This window comes from Uranotaenia lowii, chromosome 3, assembly GCF_029784155.1.
Source record: "Uranotaenia lowii strain MFRU-FL chromosome 3, ASM2978415v1, whole genome shotgun sequence".
In the NCBI taxonomy this organism is placed as follows: domain Eukaryota; kingdom Metazoa; phylum Arthropoda; class Insecta; order Diptera; family Culicidae; genus Uranotaenia; species Uranotaenia lowii.
In genome coordinates, this window is record NC_073693.1 from 7,381,454 (window position 1) to 7,409,211 (window position 27,758).

The window sequence follows — 27,758 nt, forward strand, 5'->3', positions numbered from 1 at the left end:
GTAGGAATCGGCTGCCCGATGAAACCATCTGCTACTACTGGCCGGTTGATTGCAGCAGCAGCAGCTTTCCTTTTTCTGTTTCCTTTTTTTCCCTTGCCAACACCTTCCTTCGTTCCTCTCCTGGGTTTGTGGGTCTCTTAGTCAGATAAATAGTCAGTCAGCTGTCTGTGATATAAGTTTCCTCCACCAATGCATTGCATTTCTCGGATGATGAACATAATCCTGTGAGTGCCCTCTTATAGATTCCTGAATCAGTGATTTTTTCTTTCTATTTTGATCTGTGGTGGTTAAGAAGATCTTGATCGGATGTTACTATCCAACCACAATACTACGATTGAGCTAAACAGGTCTTTTGCGAACACATAAGGGAAAGTGCAGTGGTTTTACTCTGTTGATGGGATCAGCCAAGCCAAAAGAGGTAAGCTGGGATCGAGCAAGGGATGAGGAAATCCGTACGGTTTATCCCGCATTCAGCCGTGTGGCGACCTGGTCGTGGTGCTCATACTCTGGAACCAGTTTACGATGCCGGCCTGCTAGCTAGTAACTAGATGGAGCCCAGCAGTGGTGTTGTGGCCAACTGATATATAAATGGCACTCGCATAACCCGCATCATGGTCAGCGTAATTATCTTTAGACACCACGGATAGGCACTCAACTCCGGCCGATGATCGTGATCATCAAAGTCAACAGTCAAAGCAAAAGAGAGAAGGAAAAAACTGGACCTCTATCGTTGTTGTTGTTGTTGACGTTGTCGTTATCGATGATGAAGTCTGTTGTGATAAAATGGTTCGGTTCCGGAATGCAGTTAAGTCTAGTTACGACAGTTATGATGTGGTCACTGCCCACGATCATTCGAAAGAGCATAATGGCACTACTTTAGACGCCAGGGGGGCACGCCTTGGTCCTGATTATCGGCCGTATCATGACCATAACGAACCACCATTAGACACCGAAATGGGGTCTGGGGAATTTCCGCTACGCCTGTTTACTCATACATAATAAAATGTGGTTTTTTCACCGATTAGGTTGCTTTTTGCTCTTTATCACCATTAGCTTTGACGATTCCCGGAGGCCTCTACACAAGTAACTACACAATATACACACTCGAGGAGAAATAGCTAAACTCTTTCAATTCTATGGGTTCCATTGAACACGATCATAGGCGAAATGGAATGCCAAGCTAGGCTGGGCCTAAACTAAGCGGCTTAAGGTACGTCATCATCGACACGACATGATCATGATCACGGCGTATCGATGATGACGATGATGATTGCAATGCTTTGGCGGTCACGGGGAAATTACAGTGTCCGGAGTGGGCCTCCGACAGTTTGTTTCAATCGGAATTGTGTTACATGACAGCGACACTTGATGAACTTTCGAAAGCACGTTACATTATGATAAAAGATATCCGCGCGCCGTTAAACGGGGTGGGTTCAATTAAGATCGATGGAAAGGGCTGGGAAGGTTGAAACAATATATCTATCGAGAGAGATTTTGATGGATGTTAAAGCTTATTTCTGTTTCAATTGATTTTTTATGATACGAATTTTCGATCACTTTTGAAGGTGTGTACCACAGATAAGTTGTAGACAACGTTTTGATTTTTCTGAATTAAGTAGAGTTCTCTCCTTCCAGCAAAGGGTAATTGCTCGTCTGTTTTTCTTCCCATCAATGTTCAACCACTGGTTCAACCATAATAAAATTGAGAATATATCATCCGAGGAGTGATGTTTTCCGATCCGAAGAAAACTATGCGGACGACGACGACACCATGTGCAGCACCACAATGCAGCTCCATCGACTAAATATTAGTAGGTACTGTCAGCAGGCAGCAGCAGAACAAGAATGTAGGTCAGATTACAAAATATCCGGAGCAAATTGTGCCGGGCGCTCGCTCTCCGGCATGTTTTTGCTCTGTGTCCCATTCCCATCCCGTCATACATATGTGTATTCTGTCTATCTATGTGATGCTTTTTTCCTACTGTTGCCCATTTTATTGCATTACTTTCTTCTGAATGAATTACACATTTTTAGTCGGGCCGTGCAGGCTGCTTTCAGTACTATTAGTTGACTTTTCCAGGTCTAGCGAGCAAAAAATGTGTGATTTATAATTCGTTTTAATATCTAAGTGTGTTATGGCTTTTACGGCATTGACCTGGATAGATGAAAAAAAGTTGACTTCTGAGCCTATCGTCCGCACTTATCAGTTTGTAGATGTAGGTATATGGCATTTTATTCAATTTCGAAATGGGTTCAATATGCTTACATGCAGATAAACACCTACGGTACATGTGATATTCTCAACTTATGTTTGAGCTTAAATATTCACTGTTTCCGAGGTGTAATGTTTTTAATATAACTAATATTTCCGTTAATTTTTTTGTTCGTCAAAATATACTAGTTTGAGAGAGAACCTACCGGTTGAGATCATTTACAACTCAGACGGGTTAATTTATTCTTCAAAATGTAGCGTATCAGAAACATTAAATGTACCACTATGTTTGGTTATTTTCAAGTTAAGCAATATGCAATAAAAACACTTTTCTACTGCTTCCTTGGTCCAGAACTAATCCTTTTCATCGTTTAAGAACATCTAAACTTAGCTAAATAGGTGATCAAATTATTTTAAAACTGATGATATCAGTGAAGCTTTGAGGAAATTTTTTACACGCATTTTAAAGTTGTGATCCTAAAATAAGCTCAGGATCGCCGAAACAGGTTTCAAAAGGCCAGAAAACGCATTTTAAATTTGTGATCCCAAATTAAGCTCAGGATCGCCGAAACAGGTTCAAAAGGCCAGAAAACGCATTTAAAGCTGTGATCCCAAATTAAGCCCAGAATCGCCGAAAAACGCTTCTAAAGGCCAGAAAACGCATTTTAAAGTTGTGATCCCAAATTGAGCACAGATAGCCATAACAATACAATACTTACAATAAAACGATTGATTTGATTGTTTTTTTTTTGTTTTTTGTTTTTCTCGGATTTAACACTCTCGTGGATCGATTGATTTGATGAGTTCATCCCAAGCAATCAAAAGTTTGGATATCACTTAGGGAACGAATTGATAAGTTCACATAGAGCTGTACAAAAGTTCTGTGGAACTTTTTGCTGTTCAAAATGCTATTCCGAGGTCCAATAAAATTAATAATATTCATTATTTATCAAGTTCATCCAAAACATAAAAAAAAATGCTTAAAAGTACTGTTTTGGTTTCGGTTTCTACTTTTTAGGAACTTAAAAGATGGTATGAATAAAAACAATATACTTGTTAAGTACATCTCATTTTTTGAACAACAAGTAGCTATCAAAGGATTGCAAGTCTTTTTGTACAGCTCAATTAGAGTGTCCTGTCCGGGAATTCCCAGGAATAAAAAAAAATCGGAAATTTCCGAATCCCGGGAAACGTTGAATGTGCTAAACTACTAAAATTTTACGAAATGATTGAGCAAGGAAAATGATAGTTCTATCTTTAAATATGGCTCAGATTTAAATATTTTCTTACTAAAAACTGGTTAATACAATACATTGAATTTGAAAAATGTTTCTTCGTCCGACAATTCAGTGTTAAAGTGAAAAACGAATCTTTAAAACCAAACAAAAAATTAAAAAAAGAAACGCAACGAAAAGAAACTGAATATACGTTTTCGCAACACTCATCATTTGGAACTTCCGTTTCGCAAACTGTTGACAGTAGCAAAATCATCGGCATTTACCTGAAGTCTAATTAACGAACTTCTATCGATAGTGAAAAATCTTTCTTAATTGTTCCAAACTGTTGGAACAAGTATCAGCCAAGTTTGTCGGTTAAAGTACTAAGTTTTTGAGATTGGATTTATAATTCCTTATTGAATTTTTGAGACATTTAGCTCCAACGGGCGTTCAAAAGCAACTTCGCAATGAAGGAACTTTGAAGTAGATTTAAATGTTTAATTCTACTTGTTTCGAACTTCAACCCATATTTGCATTAACAAAAACATCGTTACTTGGGAAACGACAATGTGAAGAACACATTTAGTTCCGGAAGAACTTTTTAAAAACGTGAAGTGGGAATAAGGTAGAAATTAAGAACCGAAAAGTCGTTTTGAAGAAAATTATCTTATCAGAAAAAAAGACTGTAGATCAGCTATGGAATGCTCAAAAATAATTTCACTTAGTGTCCAAGAAAGCAGAAGTTAGAAGCACATAAGCATATATTTTTTTTAAATTGTTTAAGATCATGACCACTAAAAGTGTAAAAAAGTGTGTAAAACCGTTCTTCTTAATAATAAACCGTAAAAATTGTTTATGTCACACCTGATAAATTTTGAAAACAGTATTGAAAAGTTGACGTAATTTGGCATATTTTCGCATTTTTAGATTGTCGATATACAAAACACAGAATGATTGCCGAATTTTCAGGTAGCTGGTTTTTGAACTTTTTGTCAATTTGCGTTTTTTTTCAGATTTTCTTGCACTAAAATACAACTTTGCACTGGATTTTGAGTATATAAACTCAAGATTTCTGCAATAAATTGAAATGTATATTCGCCGAACAGCCAATTGCATATTGATTCTAGTAATTATATAAGCGCTGCGATACTTTACCAAAATATGATAATATTTGAGTTACTTCACGAGGTTTCCAAAACTATAAATTTAGTAAAAATCGGTTAAGAAACAAGAGAGATATAGCTTTTTTAAACCAGGAGTGTAAAATTGACACTCAAGGTCTGATGAGGATGAGGGAGTTTTTTTTTCCTGTGCTTTCAGGGAAGGAATCATTTTATTTTAATGCACCCGAATAAAGTTACAAGTCAAACTTCCAATATTGTCATATTGACACTCAAGATTAGGGATTAAATGTGAGTTATTAACAAACATGCCTGATTATTTTGAATCATATTAACGGAGTTGAAAAGAGCCAAAAAGTTTTTTTTTCCATATTTTTGTACTGCTTATTAAAGTGCTTTTTGAAGCTGGTTGAAAGTTGTTTAGCAATTTATGCGAACTTTTTGTCAACTTTAAAGTTCGTTCAGCTACATAAAAATTGAGCTGAAAAGAAGTTGTAAATATTATAATACACGATTGAGCTGATCAAACCTTCAAACATGTTTCATAACTTGAAAGTATCAAAAATTAATCAAAGGTTGATGTCATGCTGGGGCTACAAAATTCCTTGCTATGAGAATTTGTTCACCGATTGAGATATTATTTAGTTTATTTGTATCAAAAAATCGATTGGATCTACGAAGTACGGGGGTAAAATACGAAATTCCTGGTTCAAAGTCGAGAAAAAAAACTAACACTTTCAACTTGTCGTGCTAAAAAAACATCTCGGCATAATCTTTGCTGCGCTTTCTAAAGCGCTTAGTATGTCAGGTTTGTCCTTTTCAATGGGAAGTAAATGAGAGCAGTTATGTGCAGGTTGCCGAAATCACAGAAAAATCTCTAATTTCACAGATTTTCACAGAAATTTCATCACAGATTCTGTGTCACAGAACACAGAATTGTGAGAATTCACAGATTTCCTCAGATTTCACAGAATTTTTCAAATTTTGAATGGATTTCCGAAATTATAATTTTTTTGGTTAGTATTAAATTTTGATTTTTTACTTTGAATTCAAAAAATATGATAAAATTGATAATTTTAATTGATTTTTAAAAAAAAAACGAACACAAACACATACAGGACATAGGACATAGCATCTTACAAATGCTAAAACCACCAACCCACAGAAAGTGTACTATGTATGCCTTGACCGGGATTCGATCTCATACCCACTGGCTTAGAAGACTTGAAGGCTATCCTCTACGCCACGGGCTGCGGCATTTTAACGGAATTTGACCCAACTTAAATGTAAAAAAGACTAAATTTATCATGAATTTTTAATGAAATCAAAGAAAATGGCATCACAGAAAACCATCACAGAATTTTTGGGTAAAAACACAGAAAGTCGGAATTTTATTTCTCAAAAACACAGATTTGTTTTCGGCAGCTTGGTCGCAAGAGAGGAAGCGAACCAAAGCAACGCGTTGAAGCTTCAGTCATGATTTTGATCAGTTTTTCAAACATATATTTCGTCTAATCTGTATTTTGGGTGGCTGCATCCTCCTGCTTGCTGCTACTTTTCGGTCCAATACTTCTCTTTTTGAAAAGAAACTGAGGGCAATTTAGTGGATACAGCGGTTTCGAAATTAACAAAACTTGTTTATTTCTTGATGGAAAACGAACTTGATAGTGACTTTCAATCCGGATATCGCCAAAATCATAGCACCAAAAGTGTTTTGATGACATAAGTGTTGATCTCAATCTGAAATCCTGATTTTATTAGACGTTTCTAAGGCTTTCGATTGTGTAAGCCTTTGCTTATTTCATAGTTTTGCTTAGAACATTCAAATTGTTTTTACTTTTTAACTTCGGCGATCAATTTAATCAGATCTTATTTATCTAATCGATTTCAGTCAGTTTTCAGTTAAAAACAGTACGATACTTTCTCGGCAATTACATCAGGGGTACCCCAAGGTTCTTTACTGGTCCCTATATTTTCAAAGATGTATATAAATGATTTATCAAATGTTTTTAAAAATTGCAAAATTCACATTTCGGCAAATGACGTTCAATTGTATTTCAAAAGTTCTAATCTAAGTGAAGAAATAATCAGTGACCGGTTGAGTTCTGATTTTAAACAAATTTTTTCTTGGTCTATGCAAAAGACCCTGCTTTTGAACATAAGTAAAAATCAAGCATTAATATTCAAACGCAATAATTTACTAAATATTTCACTTTCCATAAACAACTTCAATAACTTTTTTCATCACTAGCTAATTGTTTTTTATGGTTGATTTTCTTAAAGCCTAAGTTGAGACAAATATTTCACCCGAAGACTGTAACTCGATTGGATTTGAAACAGAAAAGTTATTGCGGTTCAAAGATTGTATTTTGGTCGAGAATTGTCGTATAAAACGCAATGCGTAAAAAGTACTCATTGCGTATTGCGGCCTTTTGCGGCCTTTGAACCGCAATAACTTTTCTGTTTCAAATCCAATCGAGTTACAGTCTTCGGGTGAAATATTTGTCTCAACTTAGGCTTTAAGAAAATCAACCATAAAAAACAATCAGCTAGTGATGAAAAAAGTTATTGATGAAAAACCAGTATTTTTCGTTCCTTCCGGGCAAAATACCTCAAAATTTTATTCAGGTTTGAGACTCAAGCAAGTCAGATCTTCCTGAAACTTGGCATGTGACCTTTTGGTAAGCTAATAAATAATTTTGACTTGGAGCGAGTGAGATTTATCATGTTTCATTCTTCCTATACTATGATAAGTGTACTGCGGTTCGTTAAATTATTAAAAACTGCAAAAATTACAGTTATGGTAAAGTAGCCATAACTTCATCAATTTTCAACCGATTTTGATAAATAACCACTTGAAATCTTTGTTTTAAATTGACAGTTAAGCGCAAAAGAAAATCAGATTTTTTAAATGCTACTATCGAGTCAAAAACTTTTGTTGAAACAAAATTTTCTCTAAAAAAATGCGTTTTTTATAATTTTTTTTCTCATAAAGTCACTAATATCAACAATATTGTTGGATGATCAATAGAAAATTTATTCACCTTCAATATGCAAAAGAGAGATTTCAAATTACTGTTATGCCGTCTGAGATATTTTAATCTAAGTACAAGAACTTTTTTAATTTTTCCGAAATTTCATATTTGGAGCATAACTCAAAAACGGTTCTACTGAGATTTTTTTGAATTTCATTTTCGGATTCAGCGCCCGATTTTACATCAAAAATGTTGGTCAGTTAATCAAGTTCACGATTTTTTTTTAATTTTGTAAACTAGTGTAATCGAAAACGCTCACTGAAGAAGATAGTAATTTGCATTAGATTCTTATTAAACGAAACACAGAATTTTTGACGAATTTTCGAAGGTAGCTTTTTTTCGAATCTTTTGTTAATCTACATTTTTTTCAGATCATGAGAACCGATCCTATGGCATATTTTATCGTTAACCACCATATGAACCTACCTTTCAGGTCAATAACCGCTCCAAACGAGATGAACTAACTAAAAAAATAATAATTAAGAAAAATGCAAACCCATACAGCGACCCCGGCTCAAGGATGTTGAAGATGATGAAGCCGACTGCTACCTAATTATCGCATATTGGTCCGAAATAACTCCACTTCAACCTCTCAAAAAGTAAACAACAGTAGGGCAACATCTTCCGTTTGGATGGATAATCTTTGTATTTGAATGAACGGATATTTTTACTGCCGTTCTCGGGGAATGTTTACTTATCCATTGAGGTTTTTTTCCTCTCTCTTGATTTCGCCTAGACAAGCTCGAAATCGGATCCCAGTTTTATTTTCTGCTGTTTTTCGTTAACGTACGTACTACGTATTCTTGTTTCTTTGGATGAGGTCAGTCATAAATCTGTTGGGCTTGGCCGTCCGAGAATGAGAGAACGGCGGTTTGTGTTGTGTTTAGAATGGCTATGGTAAAAGGGAAGCCGGGTCTCTTTACTGGGTTTGGTATAATTGGAAAAGCACGTTCAGGCGGGTTGTTATTAGAGTGTTTGCTAAAACAATCATCGTGCTCTTGATCGTATAAAAATGTATTGGCCTACCACAAGCCATGATGATGGTGTGGAATGTTGCGAAAGGAAGAGAACGAAAAAAAACCCCACAAAACAGCAATGAACACAGATTGTATCAGTAGATGGTGATCGATTTGTTCTTCTATCGTTACCAGGAAAAAGTCCAACTGCGAGTGATACCATTATTCGAGCACGGCCAGCAATTAATTTTGTGGGTATCTTAGAATAGATAAAAATTCATATGGAATGGTAGATCAAAAGTTAGTTTACCAGTAAAATTAATAATAAAACAGCATTCTTGTGTTATTGTTTAGGCTAGAACTTGAATCATTTTCAGTTGAGTTACGCTAACCGCCAGATTCTACAGAAAAAATCATACAAGAGTAGAATGGAAGAAAGCTGAAAGAGGCAATCAGAAATACGTTACAATAATTGAGGCGATCGGTCAGTTGTTTGTTTTGAGAATGATTGAGCTGCAAAATTCTTTCAGCATGAGTCATCTGGGGAAAATTGATAAAAATGAACCAATGGAATTTTCGCTATAATAATTACTGTACTGGCCGTCGGAAACGTAGAGAATTTCCATGACTAGGGTTTCATTACATTGGAAGTTTATATTTTTATCCGTTTCAATTCAAATGTTAGTTCACGGAAGTTTTAAAGAATGTTTCCAAGGTGTAGATGAAAATACCACACCTTCATTCATTCAGCAACAGACTTGTGCTTTTTAAGGCATTGTCATTACCCAGAAGAATAAGAGATGTTGGAGTGAAGAAAAATGTATACAGCCCTAAACACGAATGATCAATGCTCGAGACTCTTTGATCCGGTATATACAGACAGGGGGAAAAAAAGCCCTCAGTGCTGGGTGAGGTCGTTTACTTCTTGCATTCCTTTATAGAGCGTAGATTATTATTATTTCATACCGATACAAACGGTAGAAATTTGTTACGCATTTCTTGCTTGCCCGCCGCCACCATGATGGCCTCGCAAGGTCAACCGGAGTTGTGTACCAGCTCTAGGAACCTTAGTAATCTTGATTCTTTCGTTCAAATTCCGGAATAAAAATCTTAGTCCGTTATTGAACTTTTAATAGGATCTAAAAATAAGAAAATGCATTTTCAGTATATAGAACAAAGGAAAGCATAATCATAACGCCAATGCATAGTTCCACGATTCATAATCAATTCATCTATCTTTCAAGAAACGTCTTATAAATATCCAACAGCGGCGTATTTTTGAATCCTAATTTAAGTAGAAAAAAACGATCTCCATAACGCTATAAGTTTTATTGATTGACTAGCTGACCCGTTGTGCTTTGCTACACCTTCCGGAAATAAATGTAATTTGTAAAAATTTATTAAAATTTAGATTTTAGAGAGCATTGTTTTAAATCATACCTCATCATACTTCAGAACCAACAACTTTGAAATGAGAGCTGCAGCTGCAGTTCTGAATAGCAATTTAAAGATGGTATATATTATTTACTGATCTCTAAACTCGTTTTTCAAGATCTGAAATTTGTACTCTGTACCCATAAAAAACCTTTTTAAATATCGTCCCTTCTTTGAGAAGCTCTTTATCTTAAATTTACATGGGAGCTCTCCCATCTTTTTCAATTTTGTCCCCCACTGCTTGAAGAAGGTAGGCAAATTTAACCGGCTCGATACCCAAACAGCACTTATCATGGTAATGAAAAATATATTAAATTAGTTATGTATTAAATACAGTGCAAATTTCTTTTTTTTTAATTAATTTACTACGGTAAACATATAAATATTTAAAAAAAATATCAGTTGCATCACTAAATAAGTTCTCAGCGTTTTTTTTATTTTTTCTTTGAAAGTCAAATTTTCAAAAATTTAGTTAAAAACAAATTTCTAAGTTTACATTTGTCCCGCATATTGGGGCAAGTGTCAATGCAAAGCTTATTTACAGATGTGTCAGAGTAATGGCTTTAAAATGGATTTAATACGAATTCCTGTTTTTTGTTTTATCAAGTTTCACTGATACCTCTGCAGTATTCCTGCAGTATAAATTTATGTTTGTTATTCCACTTTTAACGAATGCTGTTCAAAGGGAATGACCTTCATTTACAAAGACATTTAAGAATTTTCAATATCCGCTGCAGTTTCAACATTCGGAATACCCCTTCTGGTCTTTCCAACATATTGAATCATTTTGAAGATGAATTTCTTAAAAGTTCGCCGTTTGCCCTTGCCCCACCGTGTAAGTTGACAGAGAGGAATATTGTTTTTAACACTTTAAGGGTAAACTAAAAATTTCTTTTAAAAATTTTGCGTCCAGTTGAATATCGGTTCTAAAGTCTCGCTTTTCAAAAACGAAGCGGATTAAAAGTCTCTTTTATGCAGCCATGTAATACAAAAACACTTTTCATGTTAAGTACGTACTTGAATTGGTATGTAAGCAAAAAGTACAATGGTTTTTTTTCAGAATTATTTAAAATAAAAAGCTCCCATTTTTATTTCTAAATTCGTTTCAGTTGTGTATTTGGGCCGAAGTAACAATTTCTAGAAGAAAACCTAATTTTTATTTTTTTTTTAACAGAAAAAGTTGAACGTTTGAACATGTTCTAATGTTCCTTGAATGAAAAGACGAATGCTACCTACATTAACACGAACTAAATATGGAAGTTTTTTAGCAAATCTTTCAATTGGTTTTGATTCGATTAATAAAATACCAATCCGTGTCACATCTAGGCGTCATTTATTACCACGTGCTGTGTACAAATCAAATAAGCAAGAAAAAAACACATCTAGGTTGCATATCGCCCCACGTGTTTGAGAAACAGGCGCCTTATTGTTAAATTTTCCAGCAATCAATGAACAGTGTGCTTTGGTTACCATCCTCTTGCGACGACGTTCGCTCGCCCATGGAGACGAAAAACAAACCCCTCAAAGAAAATATGCTTGGTTGAGAAATACGCGCCAAAATATTCCTACTGATCAGTATGCTATGCCTGGGTTACTATCCTTTTGCGACGTTGGCCGCGACGCCTCGACCATAGAGACGAAAAACAAACCGCCCAAAGGAAAAAAAAATCTCAAGAAAATGGATGTCATGACTTTAATTTGTTTCGAAAAACTACAAATTTTGTATGGAAGCCTCTCATTCCTTAAGTCGGATGGAGTTTTGACTATTACAGAAACCATCCCCGGCCTCAAAAACCCTCAGATGCCAGTTTTGACGATGATCGGTTCAGTAGTTTCCGAGTCTATAGGGAACAGACAGACAGACAAACATTCATTTTTATATATATAGATTAAGGTTAATGAATTTAGGTTTTTATTTAACTATGATTCATAATGACAAGGGTGGCAGCCAACAGATCATGTCGAATTTCGCAAACCAATCATATACATTTTGTAGATTGGCCAAAAAACTGACTCGTGCAAAATTTCAGCTCAATTGGACTTGATTTAGGGGTGCCTCAACGTATCTGTTATTAAAAAAAATTGTCAAAAATCGACTTCAAAATTTCAAAAATCACGTAAGGGGGGGGGGGGGGGGGCAAAGGAAATTCGGCAAAATTGAAATTTTAATTTTAATGTCAAACGACTTGAAGATGCATGAAATTTCGAGATCTGATGATACCTCGAAAAAAAATGCCAAAGATCGACTTTTTGGGACATGGTCGGTTTTCCGAAAAACGGTCAATACATTAAAGACCACGTAGAAACCTAAGCCGAGAAACACTATAATTCGGCATTTACTATCTCAAAACACGCTTGACCAAATTTTATAAATTTTGTAACTTTGGGTTACCGTATATGTTGTATGTACCGTATGTATTGTAGAACAAAGTTTCATTATTAAGTTTATATCATCTGAGTTATGCTTCTAAAAGAGTAGCACATAAACGTCAAGCGAAAAAACAAGAATTCTCGTATTTGGTCCGCAATGTGTTAAGTCTCAGAAAGTCGATTTGGGAAATAAATATTTTTTTCGAGAGAACACCAGATCTGCAAAGTTTCATGCATTTCTAAATCATTTGGCATCATTTTAAAATTTATATTTTTTGGACCCCCCTTTGGTGATTTTTGAGTGTAAAAAAAACGAAACATTAAGCGCGTTGAGGCACCTCTAAATCAAGTCCAATTGAGCTGAAATTTTGCACAGGTCAGTTTTTTTGGACAATCTGCAAAATGTATATGGACGGTTATTAAATTCGTCACCCTAATAATGACTTTTTTAACCATTAAAAAAATGGTCGATAGAAATCAGAATCTAGACCTCTAACTAAGAAAGTTATGCCAAAATTAATAATAAATAAAATATATGTGATTTACAAACATTTTTTGTGTTTTATATATTATAATAGTTATATTATAAATCGGAATTGAGCTGATAAAAAAAGCTATTCTATTTCATTTTATTTTGTTTATATCTAGAGGACTTTAACCAATTTTGGTCAAAAACATCTTCGAAACCATATACAGGGTGTTTAATAAGTTCAAATACTAATCAAAATCACGATAATTTAAAATCAGAATAATTTTCTTTACTCGATTGGAAAGGCATTTTGATAATGGTCAATCAAAACTTTTTGTTCTGGAGATTTTTTACCCTCAACCATTAATGCAGGCTTGAAAGGTTTCTCAAATCCATGATACGCGGCACGCTTCTCTATTTTTGACATTTCGTTCCACACTTGAAACATTTGATGTTTTTCGTCTATTTATGATGTGGAAAATTCTATCTTTCATCATTTTAATAAGCTTTTCGATGAAAATCAAGTAGATTGGTAGGTAGGTATGAAATGCCAATAACCAAATAAGAAAGAATAAAATTTTATATGAGACAAGTTTAGGTATTCTGTATTTATTTATTCCGGGGGACTGAGATGAAGGGAGAAAATACGTCAATGATCACACAAATTGTGCAGCCAATGATTGGATTTGTGGTAATTTGTGTCAATTTCTTAGAGAAATTACTAGGTTCAAGATAAAATGAGAGAAACCAGTGCTCAGAGAGAGTGAAAGTGTTGCAAATTGTTGCAATTTGTGAAGCGGTTGTGGAATTTTGATCATTACCATTCCAAATGCAAAGAATTCTCTCTCGATTTCAATCCCTCGGTTTATTCTAGACAACATCAATGATCATGGGAATGATTTTAAGTACATATTGGGTGAACTGGACACCATTTATTTTGGTTAAAAAAATCGGGTGTTCTACCTGTACCTGTACTTATGGTATGAAACGGCAGATAAAAAATGAACAAATTAGGAAAATTAACTTTTTAACATCAGGAATAGTTTGTTTGATGATAGCACAAAATAACTCTAAAAATTTTCGATGTTCATATATGCTACGGATTTACCACAACGTTTTGTATTCCCTGTATGGGCTCGTAAGCAGTGGAGTGTTAAAATGTATTTTTCTCTCCTTTGCGAAACCAAGCGGAGGTTTAGACAACTTCATCTAATCAATGATTATAATACTGGCATTCATTCGGATAGCTCTAAGGCAACCCTCAAATATTCTGAATTTTTAAAGGAACTTTCTAATGGGAGAAGTGAAAGTTTAAAAACAAATCATCATATTTCTAGCAACACTGCAGAAGCAAAAACTGGGTTTCTTTTGTCATAGTTTTGAGTTAAAGAACAACCCTTTTCTTAACTTTAAAGCGTTTAAATGCAGGCGAATAAAGTTACAAATATTTCAGTTAAGCTTTTACTTTTCATGTATTTCCATAAAAAGTATATGTAGTAATTGAAATTTAGAATCTGACTAAATGTTTACCCACTTTTCTTAATTGTTTGCTTTGTTCTTTTCCTATGTTATTGTTTAACCTATTTGTCTTATTTTATTTTTGGCAACACTTCGATATTGATAACATAGACCTACAGGGCTGCAAGATATTAACTACATATTTCAATAGTTAAAATTTACATTGTTATTGTTTCATTGAAATTGTTTAGAATATTTTTTTGAAGTTGTATCCAAAACATGTAATTGCTTCAAACAGTTGGGGAGAATGAAGATACTCGATCCCTGGGGATACTTGATTCCTTCACTATATCTCGAAACCGGAATGTCTTATAAATATCAAACCTAGCGTAACATTTCATAAGGGCGAAACTAGCAGTTAGCTCGAAATGAGAAAACGCGTTTAAAATTTCGAAACATTTTATCAAATACTATTTAAAAAATCGAATTCTTTTTGTTCAACAAAGTCAAAAAAATGTGCATTATATTCACTAAATGTTCGGTGGTTATCAAGAACTTTAACTTTTTTCACTAAATTTCAGAGATTTTCGAGTTTCGCCTATTTTTTGTTTTCGTTTACAGTTACGCCAGCAAGGTTCTACACGCAAAAACTAGTTAGGTAAAGTGCAACCTCGTACATCCGGAATGACAGTTAACCCGATTTGTTTACATTTGGCAGGTTAGCCCTTTTGAAATGTTACGCTAGAAATGTTCTAGAAAAATGTGCCAAATAAAACAAAACAACAATGCTGTTATCTCAACAAATTAAAAAAAAAAAAGTTTTTGAGTTATCGAACAAGACAAAAATGAGATAAGATGGTTGTTGTTAACGACATAACAAAAAGTGGTGTGAAACTTAGGCCGGAAAATAATACTATTTTCACTAAAGATGCGCATATCGTGGATGAACATAGTGCAAAGCCAAATTAACGTGTAGAATGATTTTTTGTATTTGTATTAATTTTTTTCTCAATAAAAACGAGTACTTTTATAAATTAAATTGGTTCTTTTTGAGAAAGACAAGGGTTAAGGCGTTCCTTAATTTTCAACCTTTTTAAAGTTTAGAGGAGCCCTTTCCTATTGAACCAATCTAGAAAGTGTTTGCTAAAATACAGCTTTATCAAGCTTGGTCTTAGTCAATTCATGAAATATGAAGCTCCCAGGGAGTTTACAAGAAACAAGAGGAAAAACTTACTACGACGTTCTTAGAGTTGTCAAATTCAAGTTAAATTATGTACAGTATGTTAATTTGACTATAAGTAATGGATCAACATATTGGATTTGGGAATAGTCCGTATAGCTGAGGGTCCCTAAAGATTAATCGATTTCGCCACCCCTTCAACGCAAGTTACAAAGACTAGTATAGACAGCAAATATCTGACGGCATATTTTAGTGTCTTCCTTTAAATTAAGTTAGAATTTACCAAAAACTCTCAATCCGAAACTTTGAACCAAATCTCGGTAATTAACTGGATTAGGATTTATGACAACAACAGAGCTGACTCAAATCTTCAACGAGCGCTAAAAGACTTGACCTTCTTACTCAAACCGCCACAGAAAAAGGGGTGGAATAAATTTCCCCGCGGCTGAGAAAGTGGATTTGCAAATGAGGATTACGTCTCTTACGACAGGCGATGGCGGGTAAGTACATACGTAAGATGATGATTGTGCTCCATGCGTCGTCGTCGTCGCCGTATGCTAATACATGAACTAGGTCCAGTGTTGCCCCAGTGAGTAGTTAACTACATCAGTACGAATGTAAGTATATCTGTACAACTTCTCCGTGCTTTGCAATTGAAACAAGAATCACGCGGGAAGTTTTTGTGGTTGATTACGAATATGTGAGCCGCTTCCGGTGGCTTAAGTGAGTGAACTGTTTTTTTGGGTTACTGCGCTGACGCAAAACGTGCGATGGATGTAAAATTTGTTAGTCGTCATTGATTATGCGGCACCTTACAAATCTCTCGTAGTGGAGTAAAACCAATATCTAAATACCAAAAATAAAAACAGAATTTTTTTGTCAAACATATTTTGTGATAAAAAATGAATGGAAATGTTGTATCTTATCCTACTAATCCTCATAAGCAATGAAAGAAATAAAAAAAGAGTACCAAATGTGGGTCATTGTCACACAAGTTTACATCCGACACTGCACAAAATATTGCGGCACTTATCTGTACCAAGCACCTTCGTTAAGGATGCACCTAGACCTAGGAAAACTGAAAAAAATTCAAAAGCATTCGAACTTGATCCAAATCCTGTCGAACAAAAGACAGTCTATAATCCTCTCCCTTCAAGTTTCTCGTTTTTTGACATTCCATCGGGTTGGCTTTCATGCACCTTGTATAGCGAGCGAATATGCTTTAGCTATCTATCCATCATTCAAAAAAGGGGAATGATGAAGCCGGTTGGCGTAGAAAGACATCGCCACTGCGGAATGAATAGGAAAGGACTCAACCTTATTTTCTATGCTTCCTTCTGAAGAATGAAAAGAAGAAGAAAAAAAAGCACGTCAACCAAGGAGAAACAACTGAATGCACTTTTATTCATGCAGTTTTCCAGCGACAAGACGGCGGAAGAGGATTAGGGAAAGCAGCGCTTCTGTGGAACCGAGTGGGCGTCCGTTGAAAGAAAATTTGAGCCATAATAACACAATTTGCCTTCGGCTTGAGATGCACCACCTGAACCTAGGCCATGAACCTTGAAGAACATGACCCAAAAGTCTGTCGATTGACGGTGGTGGTACATTCAGCATACAGAATCAAAAATTCATAAAGCACTCGATTAGCGAAATTTGAGTATGGTAATAATATTGAGAAAAAAAATTTAAAAAATTGGATTGTTTGCATAAAAGTCTTTTGACTACTGAATGCCATTATCCTATTCAAGAACTTGTTATCTGAATTCACATACATGGTTCACATTTCTTACAATGTGCAAATTTGTGAAAATTTTCATTCCGTTTTCTGAACGAAAGTGGTGTGGTATATTGAATTTTTATTCAAAGCGGTAACTGATAGTTTTTGGTTGAGGATTGGCTCTGTGTCAATGTTAACAAAATGAGAAAGACATTTTTGGCATGTTAAGGACTTTGTTAATTTAATAAACTATTTCAGAAAAAGATTAGAACAGCTATCTACTCGGTGTTGTTTCGATTTTTATTGATGTTTGTGATTTTGATTTCAAGCTAGAATAATTTAGTATGTTCAATTATATTTTTCATATCAGATGTTTTATGTTTAAGATCTTCTATGCTATGTATGGGTATGGGTCTCCCGTCTTTCTAAGATTTCAAGAGTTAATTTCATTTTAGTTCGCTCTATTGAAAGATTGGATGACTTTCAAAATTTTAACGTACTGAAGGGATATCAGATCACTTGAAATCTGGGACAAAACATATTGAAACAGGTGCCAATAATTTCTTGTTTTTTTGCAGAAATCTTGTTTTATATCGAATTATAATGTCGAATTTGAGCAAAATATCTCCAAAAAAGTTGTTATACAGAACCTTAGGCATATCATACTTTCTACCATATACGCACAGCCGGGCAATTATAGGCGATTTAGCTTAGCTTAGCTTGATCGACTACTCACATCCACTTTAAGTCATTGAACCCAAAATGCCACTTTCAACTATTACTGAAACTGATTTGATACTTTTGTGTTCGACTTTATTCCGTCATCATTAATACTTAAACATTTCGGATTCCATAACCGCAGGCGTGGCTAAGTAGAACGAATTCCACATCGCCAATGGTTGCTACTCCGTGATTGACCGAGCCCATCATTTTTGTCCAGAGGTCAAAAGAATGGTGTCTGGGATTGACAGCATATTCTCAATGAACAAAACTGATGCTCTCTTTTTATACATCAATAACGGCGCCGGCCACGTCCTAGTAGTCAATAGATAGAGATAAAAAAATAAGAGAAAAGGATGAAAGAAAACAAACTTATGCTTTAGGACCGAGGTCACCTCTGCATCCTAGCAAACAATTTTGGTGCGGATGTGGGGAAAAAGGATATTATCAGGAAACACATTCGACAAGTGTAAAGATCTTATTTTCGAAACCTATTTCCCTATGCTTCTAGTGTTTACTATAAGGATCTTATTTTTTGAAAAATTCAAAAAGAATGTGATTGGCACTGTTATGAAACTAATTGGAAATGATGCAATGATATTTGTTTTAAAAATAAACAGGTGCTTGATTTTTTCATGAGTAATTTATTTCGCTGTGTTTATAGTTCGTTGACGAGTAACTAACATTTGCCTCGTTTAGAATAAAACAATTGTAAGATTTAAAATTCGGCTGAACGTCACGCCGAGTGTTTGGAGAAAAGGTAGTGTAACATGGAAATCACCCTGACAGGGAATAAAGTCGCATGAGATTTCTTCTCTCAATCTCCTGAGCTCTCTACTGAAACTTCTGTACTTCTAAAGAGGTCACATTCAAATTTATCAGAGGTTTAAATTTACATACTTTTTTGCATTTGATTCTTTTACTTAGGTAAGACAAGCTCAACACTTCTCAGTTGATTTAGCAAATTTACACCGCAAAGATATTTTTAAAATGTATACCTCTTGAATTGAAAAATTAGAGCTTTGAAAGGTATCGCTTTTGGCTGAAAATTGCGTACCAAAAAAGTTCAAATAATGAAATAAAATTATTGGAGTGAAATTTTTCTTCAGGTGAGGGTGAAAAAAAGTTGTGTATTTGAAATTTACTGCTCAATGATAATTAATATTCTTCTAAATGCTTTGAATATTCAATAAAGAAAGAAATAAAATTGACTTATCTTGTGAATCCATTGGATTGCTCTTATCCAGACCATTGTGATGGGTTATCTTCTAAGCAGCTCGTAATCCGTCCGCAGGGCGTTGTACCAGCCCCTATTTTTTCAAACACTCGGAACTTGAACAAATGCACTTCACTGATTTCAAGTAAAACACACTTTTTAAGCAAAGAATACCAAAGTAATGACACTTATAACCGTTTAAAACCATTGTCAGCTGATTTTTCGGACAAATATTCAAAAAACAATTCCGAAATTCACCATATTTTTTTCGCGAAAAAAGCCGGGCAATTATAGGCGATTTTTTCAAAAAATTGTTTGAAATAATAGAATAAATAGGGCAAATGCAAGAGGAAAGCGAAAGAAAATTTCTTTGAACTTTTTAAAAATTGTTCATATGAAAAACCAAAACTTGAACTTGTCTAGAGAAATTTGAGTTTAGCGTTTAATGTGAATTAAGCAGGGAAAAATCCAGCAAGTTTTTAACAATATCTGAGCATCCTGACCAGATTAAACTTTTCTCAATTTTGACGTAGAATTACGTCTTACGGCAACACTATAGGGGGGTAAATTGAAATTCGCGAACGGATCTCGCGTCACGAAAAACTCCTCTTTCAAAGACATCTTTCTTAAAAGACATACCAAGCCTGCTCAACGTTGATTGGCTATTCGAAAGTGAAAGAAAACTAGGACGCCCCGCCCCTTCTTGAGTTTTGTTTTTTTCCAGCCTACGAAAGGTATAAAAGAAGGGGTCGACTGACGGTTTGTTTCATTTTTTCCGAGAAATTCAAACCTGTCACATGGGCAGAGCAGAGCAGAGCTGGCCAACAGCGGCAGGAACAAGTAGTGATAGCTCAGATCACCCGCGACACCAATTAGCCATCCACACCAACACACACACACACACACACACACACACACACACACACACACACACACACACACACACACACACACACACACACACTCACACACACACCTTCCATCGCCATGCCACACACACCTCCCGTCACAACCAATGGAACATCACCCGCCCACCGCAGCCTATTACCCATCATTACCCACCGTACACCTCCCTACCAATCTCCCAACACCACCCATCGCTCACCACCCACCTATCGAACGCCACCACTCACCCATACTTTTCACCCATCGCACACCACCACCCGGCCTACCATGCTACTGGCCCATCGAACATTACCATCCATCCTTACCACCCACCCATCGCACACCACCACCACCCACTCACCCATCGCACACAACAAACACCCACTCAACCATCGCACACAACAAACACCCACCCAACCATCGCACACAACAAACACCCACCCAACCATCGCACACAACAAACACCCACCCAACCATCGCACACCACCACCAACGACCCATCCATACCACCCCCCCCTCGCACTCTTTATCAATGAATGCTACTAGAAAAGTCAAGACTCTCTCTTTTTAAGATTTTGGCCCTGAAAAGGGCCGTTTTTAGAAGTTTGATTATAAGAAAACATAGTTGATCCAACGATTGCTCCGGAATCCTAGGTAAAAGCAACATTTTTAGCTAGTGATTGCTACGTGATCTGAAGGGAAATAAAAACAAGATACTGATTCCAACGAGACGCATGAGGCTAAACAGTTTGAAAGCTTTTGCATTGAGTCAAGCGTTTAGATCAAAGCAGTCGTTGTAAACTTTTCTCGCAAGCGTTTGATACAAAGCTCGTGTGTTGATCACATTACTTGCATAACTGCCGGGCGCAATCATTTCGACGGCATCTGCCTTGTTTGTGCTTATACTAATATTTAATTCGACTTTTGTTATGCAGTTGAAAATGCTGCATACTATCTTTATGGGTCATTTTAGATCATTAATAGGTATCAAATGACAACTTAGGGAAGAATGACTTTTCTTGAAGATAAATTCCTTTAACAAAAATTCGACCAACTTTATTATAGAATGCTAGTTTAAGACGAAAAGCACATTGACACACAAAGACATTGTAATTCTACGTGAACTTCTCGGTCGTTTCTTATATACAACCTCTGTAACTTTTTTATTTAATTTATGGGCAAATTCTTTTAGATATTTTTTAAATTATTTAACACAGGGTTGCTAGCGATTTTTCGTTTTAAAATTCCAAAGTTTTTCCCACTTAAAACGATGATTTTCTTGGTACTTGTAATACTCGTCTTTTAATATAAAATCATGGAAAAAAAATTAATGTAAAGCCCTTAAACTTCTCACAACTGTTTCCTGAAACTTGTTAGCCGATATAAAAACATGACAAATACTTCGACATCTTTTAACACGTAGTCTTTTCACTTCAAATGAACAGCTTTTCATAAATTTTTAGAACGAAACCAATGAAATTCATATTTTCAATGTTTCGCTCCACAATTTCAACAATTCGGCAAGAGCAAGTTCGGCTCATACGATCTTAAAATTTCACTGTTTAAAGGTTCTTTTGAGCCACAATAAAAATCCAGTTTTCTAGAATTTGTACAGAATTGTGGAAAAAATAATTTATACAGTTTGTATAGAAATATGTTGAAAATACATTAAAGTATAATATTAAATCATCTTGTGAACTTAAACCGGGATTTGTCTTACAAAACTTAAGATCATTAATATGCAGGGAAATATTAAGTTATTTTATAAGTGATGTTTATATCTTTTAAATACAAATCCAAGCACATGTTATAGAAAAAAGAAGTGCCCTAGTCATTTGAACTTAAGATTCGTTAAAAAATGGAAAATCGACAGTGCTGAACTTAAATCATTTGATAGGATAGAGACCTTAGATTTCGACAGGATTTCTACAATAATGAACAAATATATTCCAGCTCAGGAAACTTTAAACACAAGTTTAACGTAAAAAGAATGAAAAACAAAACACTTGCGATATAAGGCTTCGTACCTCAGGCCAATTCAAACGAAAAACACAACAAAGGAAACTTGCGAACTAGCGAAAAAGATATTTCTTTCGCTAGAAAGAACAATGTAACTCTGCTTAAATGTCTCACGCTGCAAAAATATTTGCTTTTTGCATGAAATGTGTATATCGAACACTGAATCTTTTCACATCGAAAACTAGAACATAAAAGGTTAGAAATCGATAGGTTAGGTCGAGAAACACCGAAATTCGATACTCTGTATTCTTATCTATAAGAAATTACTGGACAAAATTATACAAACATTGTATCATTTTATTACAAAACGTTTTGTGATTAATTTTGTCAATGTTAGAAACATTTGAATAATGCTTGCAAGTGAAGCACACTTGCGGAGAGTGAAAAAACAAGATATCTCGAACGAAAATATGAACGATTATGAGGTAAATCTATATCGAAACTACCGAAAACTACTCTTTAATTTGGAAACTAATTTAAAAATATTTTTGTGGAAATTTCCAAAAATGAAAAATTCTCGGTTTTTCTCGGTGATGAGATGATATTCCAAAGTTTTTCTCGGTATTCCGGGTCGCTAGCAACCCTTTTAACGTCATATGAAAAAAATGATAAATCTGTTATTGTATGAATTTACAAAATATATAGAATATCAATTATTCGGTGAGCCGGATATTCGGCTTAACGGTTTTTTCTTTCGGCTTAGCTGTTGTACCAAAGAGTGCGTTAAAGCTTAAGTAACAATTCTAAATTTAGATTTGAATGATGAATATCTTAATGCAAGGTTTTATTGAAGGAAATTTTATAGCTGAATACCTATTTTAATTTAAAATATGTATCTACTTCGTTTAATTTGAGGATGCCATAAATTCGAATATGAATCTGAAAATCATTTTTTTGAAACACTATTTTAGACTTTTTATTATTTTTTTTGTTATATCTTCGAAATGAAAAAAATCAGACTTTAAGACTTTTATAATTTTAATCAGATTATTTCAGACACTTCAGAAGTTGGCATAATATTTATTCAGTTGAAAAAACTAAATCTGAAACATTCATAAGGATAACATTTTTACACCTGCTTTCATTTCGTATTGAATGTGTTGGAATTTGAAGATTAGGTTCCAGCGTTTAAGATCTACATACCTAAGTTTGAATTAGATTAGATTGAAAAAAATCCAATTCAAATTTCAAAGTTCATCTATCAACACTCATCCGTCCCAGAATATATCTCTCTTGTTTCCCAACCGATTTAATGCAAAAATGTGCCAAATTCCGTCAACTTCCAATATTTTTTTCAAAATTTATCTGGTATAACTTAAACAATTTTGACGGATCATTAATTGAAAAGTGTAATTTTAACATCACTGTTTTACACTTTTTGTGGTCATGATCTTAAAAAAAATAAAAAATTTACCCCCGTGTGCAACGTATATTTTCTAACTTGAGGTTTCTTGGACACTAAGTGAAATTTTTTTTAGCATTCCGTAGCTGATCTACAGTCTTTTTTCCGAAGCATGTGTTTTCGGATTTTTTTCTAAGACATTGAATAACGGAAAACTGAAGTGTTCTAAGTGAATAATGTCTGAGAAACACATTTGAGTTATGTTACGAGGTATCCAAAACTATGAAAAATCAATTGATAAACAAGAGAGATACAGTAGTTTTAAGGGAGGAGTGTCAAATTGACACCCAAGGTCTGATTAGGGAGTTTTTTTCCTAGGATTTTAGGGTGCGTCCAGTAATCCAGTAATGATGCAAAATAAAAGATTTCAAGAATTCATTGAGGGTCCCCGAAGAAATTGTATTATTGGAATGCGTTCGAATAAAGTTACAAGCCGCCAAACTTAAGAGCAGATTAGAGTTAAATGTGTTTGAATTTTATTCTTTTTTCTTTTCCAATACATCTCAAAACTGCTCTGCTTTCAATTAAAAAAATTAGTGGAATGCGAAAAATGTACGCTTTTCAAAATAATTATTTAAACTTTGGGGTGTTCAACTGGCCCTATTATCGCCCACTCGACATTTTCGGGTATCGATAATGTTTTCTTAAGGAAAAAATTATCTAACAACACGGAAACTGTTCTTTTTAGTATTTGCCATGTAACGTGCTGTCAAAACCATATTTTGGATCTTGAGAGAATACATTTTGTGAAATTTTTCCCGCAAATTTTGTACAAATTTTTACAAAGTGCGTTGACTGACAAAATGATGATTCCCGGCAAACAGCCTCAAGTAAGCGTTTAGTTTCAGCGATAAAACATCATTTTCTAACCTAATCAAACTAAAGGCTTCTTACAATTTACATATTTGACACAATACATGCGTTAAAAACAAAGAAATTCTGCGTGACCGGTCATTAGGAACCCACACTATTTTTATACACCAATTACCGCCCATCACTAAACGCTTCAAAAAACAACAACTATTGAAAAAATTGAAAATTTTCCGATGCAAATCTATTCTACGAAAATAAAACAATCGTTTCAAGTCGATTTTAGGTCAAATAGGTACTATCTAGTAAACAAAAACCGTTTTTACCCTAGGAGCACAGTAATGCTTAGTTCGCTAACAGCCGTCGAATTCAATCATTTGACCGGAAACGAAAAACCAAATATTTTATTTCTGGCTATAGTTAGCATAATTAACCCTTCATTTCATGATTTTTTATTTGTTCTAAAAAAATCATTTTTTACAGTTGGAAATGATGAGTACATCAAGAAAAAAAATTAAAATAAAATACGATTTTTCACTTTTTCATACATTAATAGTTGCAAATTTGTTACTTTATGAAACGAAGGGTTAAGTGATGTTTTTTCAGTGAAATGGTCGAACAATGATACCGACACAGAACACAGGTCTTATTTTAGGAGAAATCATCCCAGTTTTTTTCAAAATACACTCAAAAGGGTGATTTTGGGCGGTAAATGGTGTCTGTGCGGTGAATGGTGACTTGATGGCATATTAGATTGAAAAAAGATCCAATTCAACAAATATCAACCCAAGTTCATCCATTAAATATCCAGTTGAATTAGAAACTGAACCCGATTTGTTATCCCGACAGTAATTACAAAAAAATACGTACCTATCAAGTTGAAAACCAAAAAAAACTTGTAAATGGTCATTTTATGTGTCCTATGATGCCTGTTAGTCAGCTGTTACCCAGCATGTTCTGCAACGAATTATTCAAGCTTTGTATAGTAATCTTCCTAAAGTTCAACACCACCCGAATAGCAATTCTTATATTTTTATCTCAATTGATTCAGCAATACCGAATCGGACAACTCAGTCGTTTAAATGACTCATTTGATTCATCAGCTCATCTCGTGACCCTCACAACCCAACAAAAAGCGACGGATGAAAAAAAAAAAAAAGTTCCACAAAAGAAACAAGGGATCACTCACCTCCTCGAGGGCGGCAATGGTCTGCCGGCACTGGGCCATCCGCGACACGAAGGTCGACGTCGTCGGCGAGTTATAGTCCTCGCGGGTTTCCTCGAGGAACTCGCTCACACCTATTAATCCGGGCATTTTGGCGTGCTTGCTTCGGTTTCAGCTGCTACTGCAAACCAACGAGTGTATGTATGAAGTATGAAGAGATAAAAACCTGGTAAAGGTGGTTCTCCTTGGGAATTCTTCTGGGCTTCTTTTATATTTTGTTGCTTCCTGCGAACCGATGTTGTTTCACAGAAGGGTATTTACACAAAAACGACAGGTGGTTGTGTGCACGTTATTTAGAACCGCAGTTGGTTGAACCGCGTTCTCTACTCTAGGCTTTCCTGCTGCACGGTGCCCTTTTTCCACCCGATTATTGTTTTCACTATGCCACAACGACGTTTACGAAAGGTAATTCGATTTTCCACTGTTTTTTTTCTTTCCTTCTCTTCCACCCTCTCTCCTGACAAAAAGCTCACTTCTTTACCGAGCTCACGGAAGGAGTGAAAAACACACAAATTTTTACAGCATTACTTCTCGATAACACCAAATTTCAGTGAGAAGCTTTCTCAATCTTCATACACTTTACAGATTCATGCAGAGATGATGATTTATTAAACGGGAGAATTCACTGCACAACAATGGAATGGAATCGCACGATTTGTTTTCCCAGGAATGCATCCGCAAGAATCAAGATTTTCCCCCGAGGGGATCTGACCGATTGATGGACCAACACTTCGGTCGAGCACATCGTGTTTGCTTTCACTTCTTACTAAGTCACTTGTTTTAACAGGGAAAACCTCTCGGAGGAAAAACACACACACCCTTTTTCACATTCAATTTTCTCGCTGGCTGTGAGATTTTTCCCCTTCTTTCTATCCTTCTCGAGGACAGCTGCTTTCGATCGATTTCCACCAAACTTTCCCAGCAGCAGCACACCTTGCAAGGATTTTCTTCAACGACTTCCGGTGCTCATTCCAGATGCAGCCAGCAGCAGCTCGGATCCCCGGGACCAGGTCCCTCAGGACGGGAATTTGCGTGCTGAAATAAAACGGGAAAAGGTCTTTGATAAGTCTAAAAATATGTAAAAATCTCTTCTCTTCTGTACTAGATAGAGGCTACGGCTGCGAGAACAACTGTTAGTACTGACTGGGAGTACTAGGACCGTGAAATGGGTAGCGAGCAGCCAGCAGCATAAAAAAGCAAGCAAGCGAACAGCGAAATTCTGTGCGACTGTCAGCCAGCCGTCGTCCGTTTGTTCCGCACCAGGCTTGTTCCCGCGCGCCGCCACGTTTATCCGTGACCCAAGGCAAGGCAAGAATGAACGAACGTACGAAACATGACGATGAGGACGGAACAACCGATGATGGCTGTGGAGTGGACATGCCAGCAGGAATTAGGCAACAGTGTTGCCACCTTTGGTGGGAAGGCTCGTTGGGAGTTGTTCTCGAAATGGGGCTTCGATTACAAAATATACCTACTTGAAATACTCTCTGGTCGATGAAGGAAAATTTTCACCGAGGTAAAATAAAAATAAGATAACAAGAAATGCACTTGCAAGTAATACCGTATTTGTTTTCACCACCCGAAAGTGTTGCACCTTCCAAGCTGAAAACGAGCATGAATCGAGTTTTGCACCCACACCGAAAATAATTTTCACTTAAAATGTAAGTGACCTCTGGAGTGAATTTGCGCCATTTGTGAATTCATGTGAATTTTAAGTGACCGTCAAGTGATATTCACTTAAGTGACTGGTCAAGTGAATTTCAAGTGAGTGACGAAGTGAATTCTAAGTGAGCCTGAAGTGAATATGAAATGTATGCTCAGGTCTATTAAATCTTTGAGTAATAGTGATTTTAAGATGAAATTTCGGAATAAAAATTATCAATAAACTTCGTTTAATCAAAACAATTATTTATTTATTTGCGAATTCGATAAAATACATTGTTTTTTCACAAATTTATTGATGGGTTCAAATTAAAGTTTTGGCTTGAAATACTCATCGACTTTTTCGATTTTTTCCCAAAATTTAGGTTGATTTTTTCTGAAAATAAAAAAAATAAATTAATAATGTTTCGAGGTTTTATTTTCATGATATGTACCTACTTACTTTTATTTGCACTGTTCTTGAAAATTTCAGAATAAAAATACCATCGGGAAGCATTTCCGAAACCTGTTTTGAAGGACAGAAAGAAAAATAAACATTAAATTGAAATATTTTGATTATTGAAAATATATCACAACTTACATCCAACAAAGATTTCCCACCATGGCCTCGGGCTCTGGAAGTATACAATTGTTATGAAACTTATAAATGA

At 35.3% G+C, this 27,758-nt stretch overlaps 1 protein-coding gene across 3 annotated transcripts in view; it reads right to left on the reverse strand.

Moving 5' to 3' along the window:
• The window catches only part of LOC129753419 (arfGAP with SH3 domain, ANK repeat and PH domain-containing protein), an 83,276-nt gene that overhangs the window by 43,872 nt on the left and 11,646 nt on the right, over positions 1–27,758 (reverse strand). The window contains exons 1-2 of one of the 3 annotated variants that reach the window (XM_055749242.1): positions 26,549–26,669; positions 25,411–26,481 (exon numbers count right to left, since the gene is read on the reverse strand). In XM_055749242.1, the coding sequence (XP_055605217.1) occupies positions 25,411–25,536 (126 nt within the window). In that variant the 5' untranslated portion in view covers positions 25,537–26,481; positions 26,549–26,669. Of the gene's footprint in view, positions 1–25,410; positions 26,495–26,548; positions 26,670–27,758 lie in introns of those variants that run through there. The other 2 variants (XM_055749241.1, XM_055749243.1) reach the window with 2 other exon arrangements.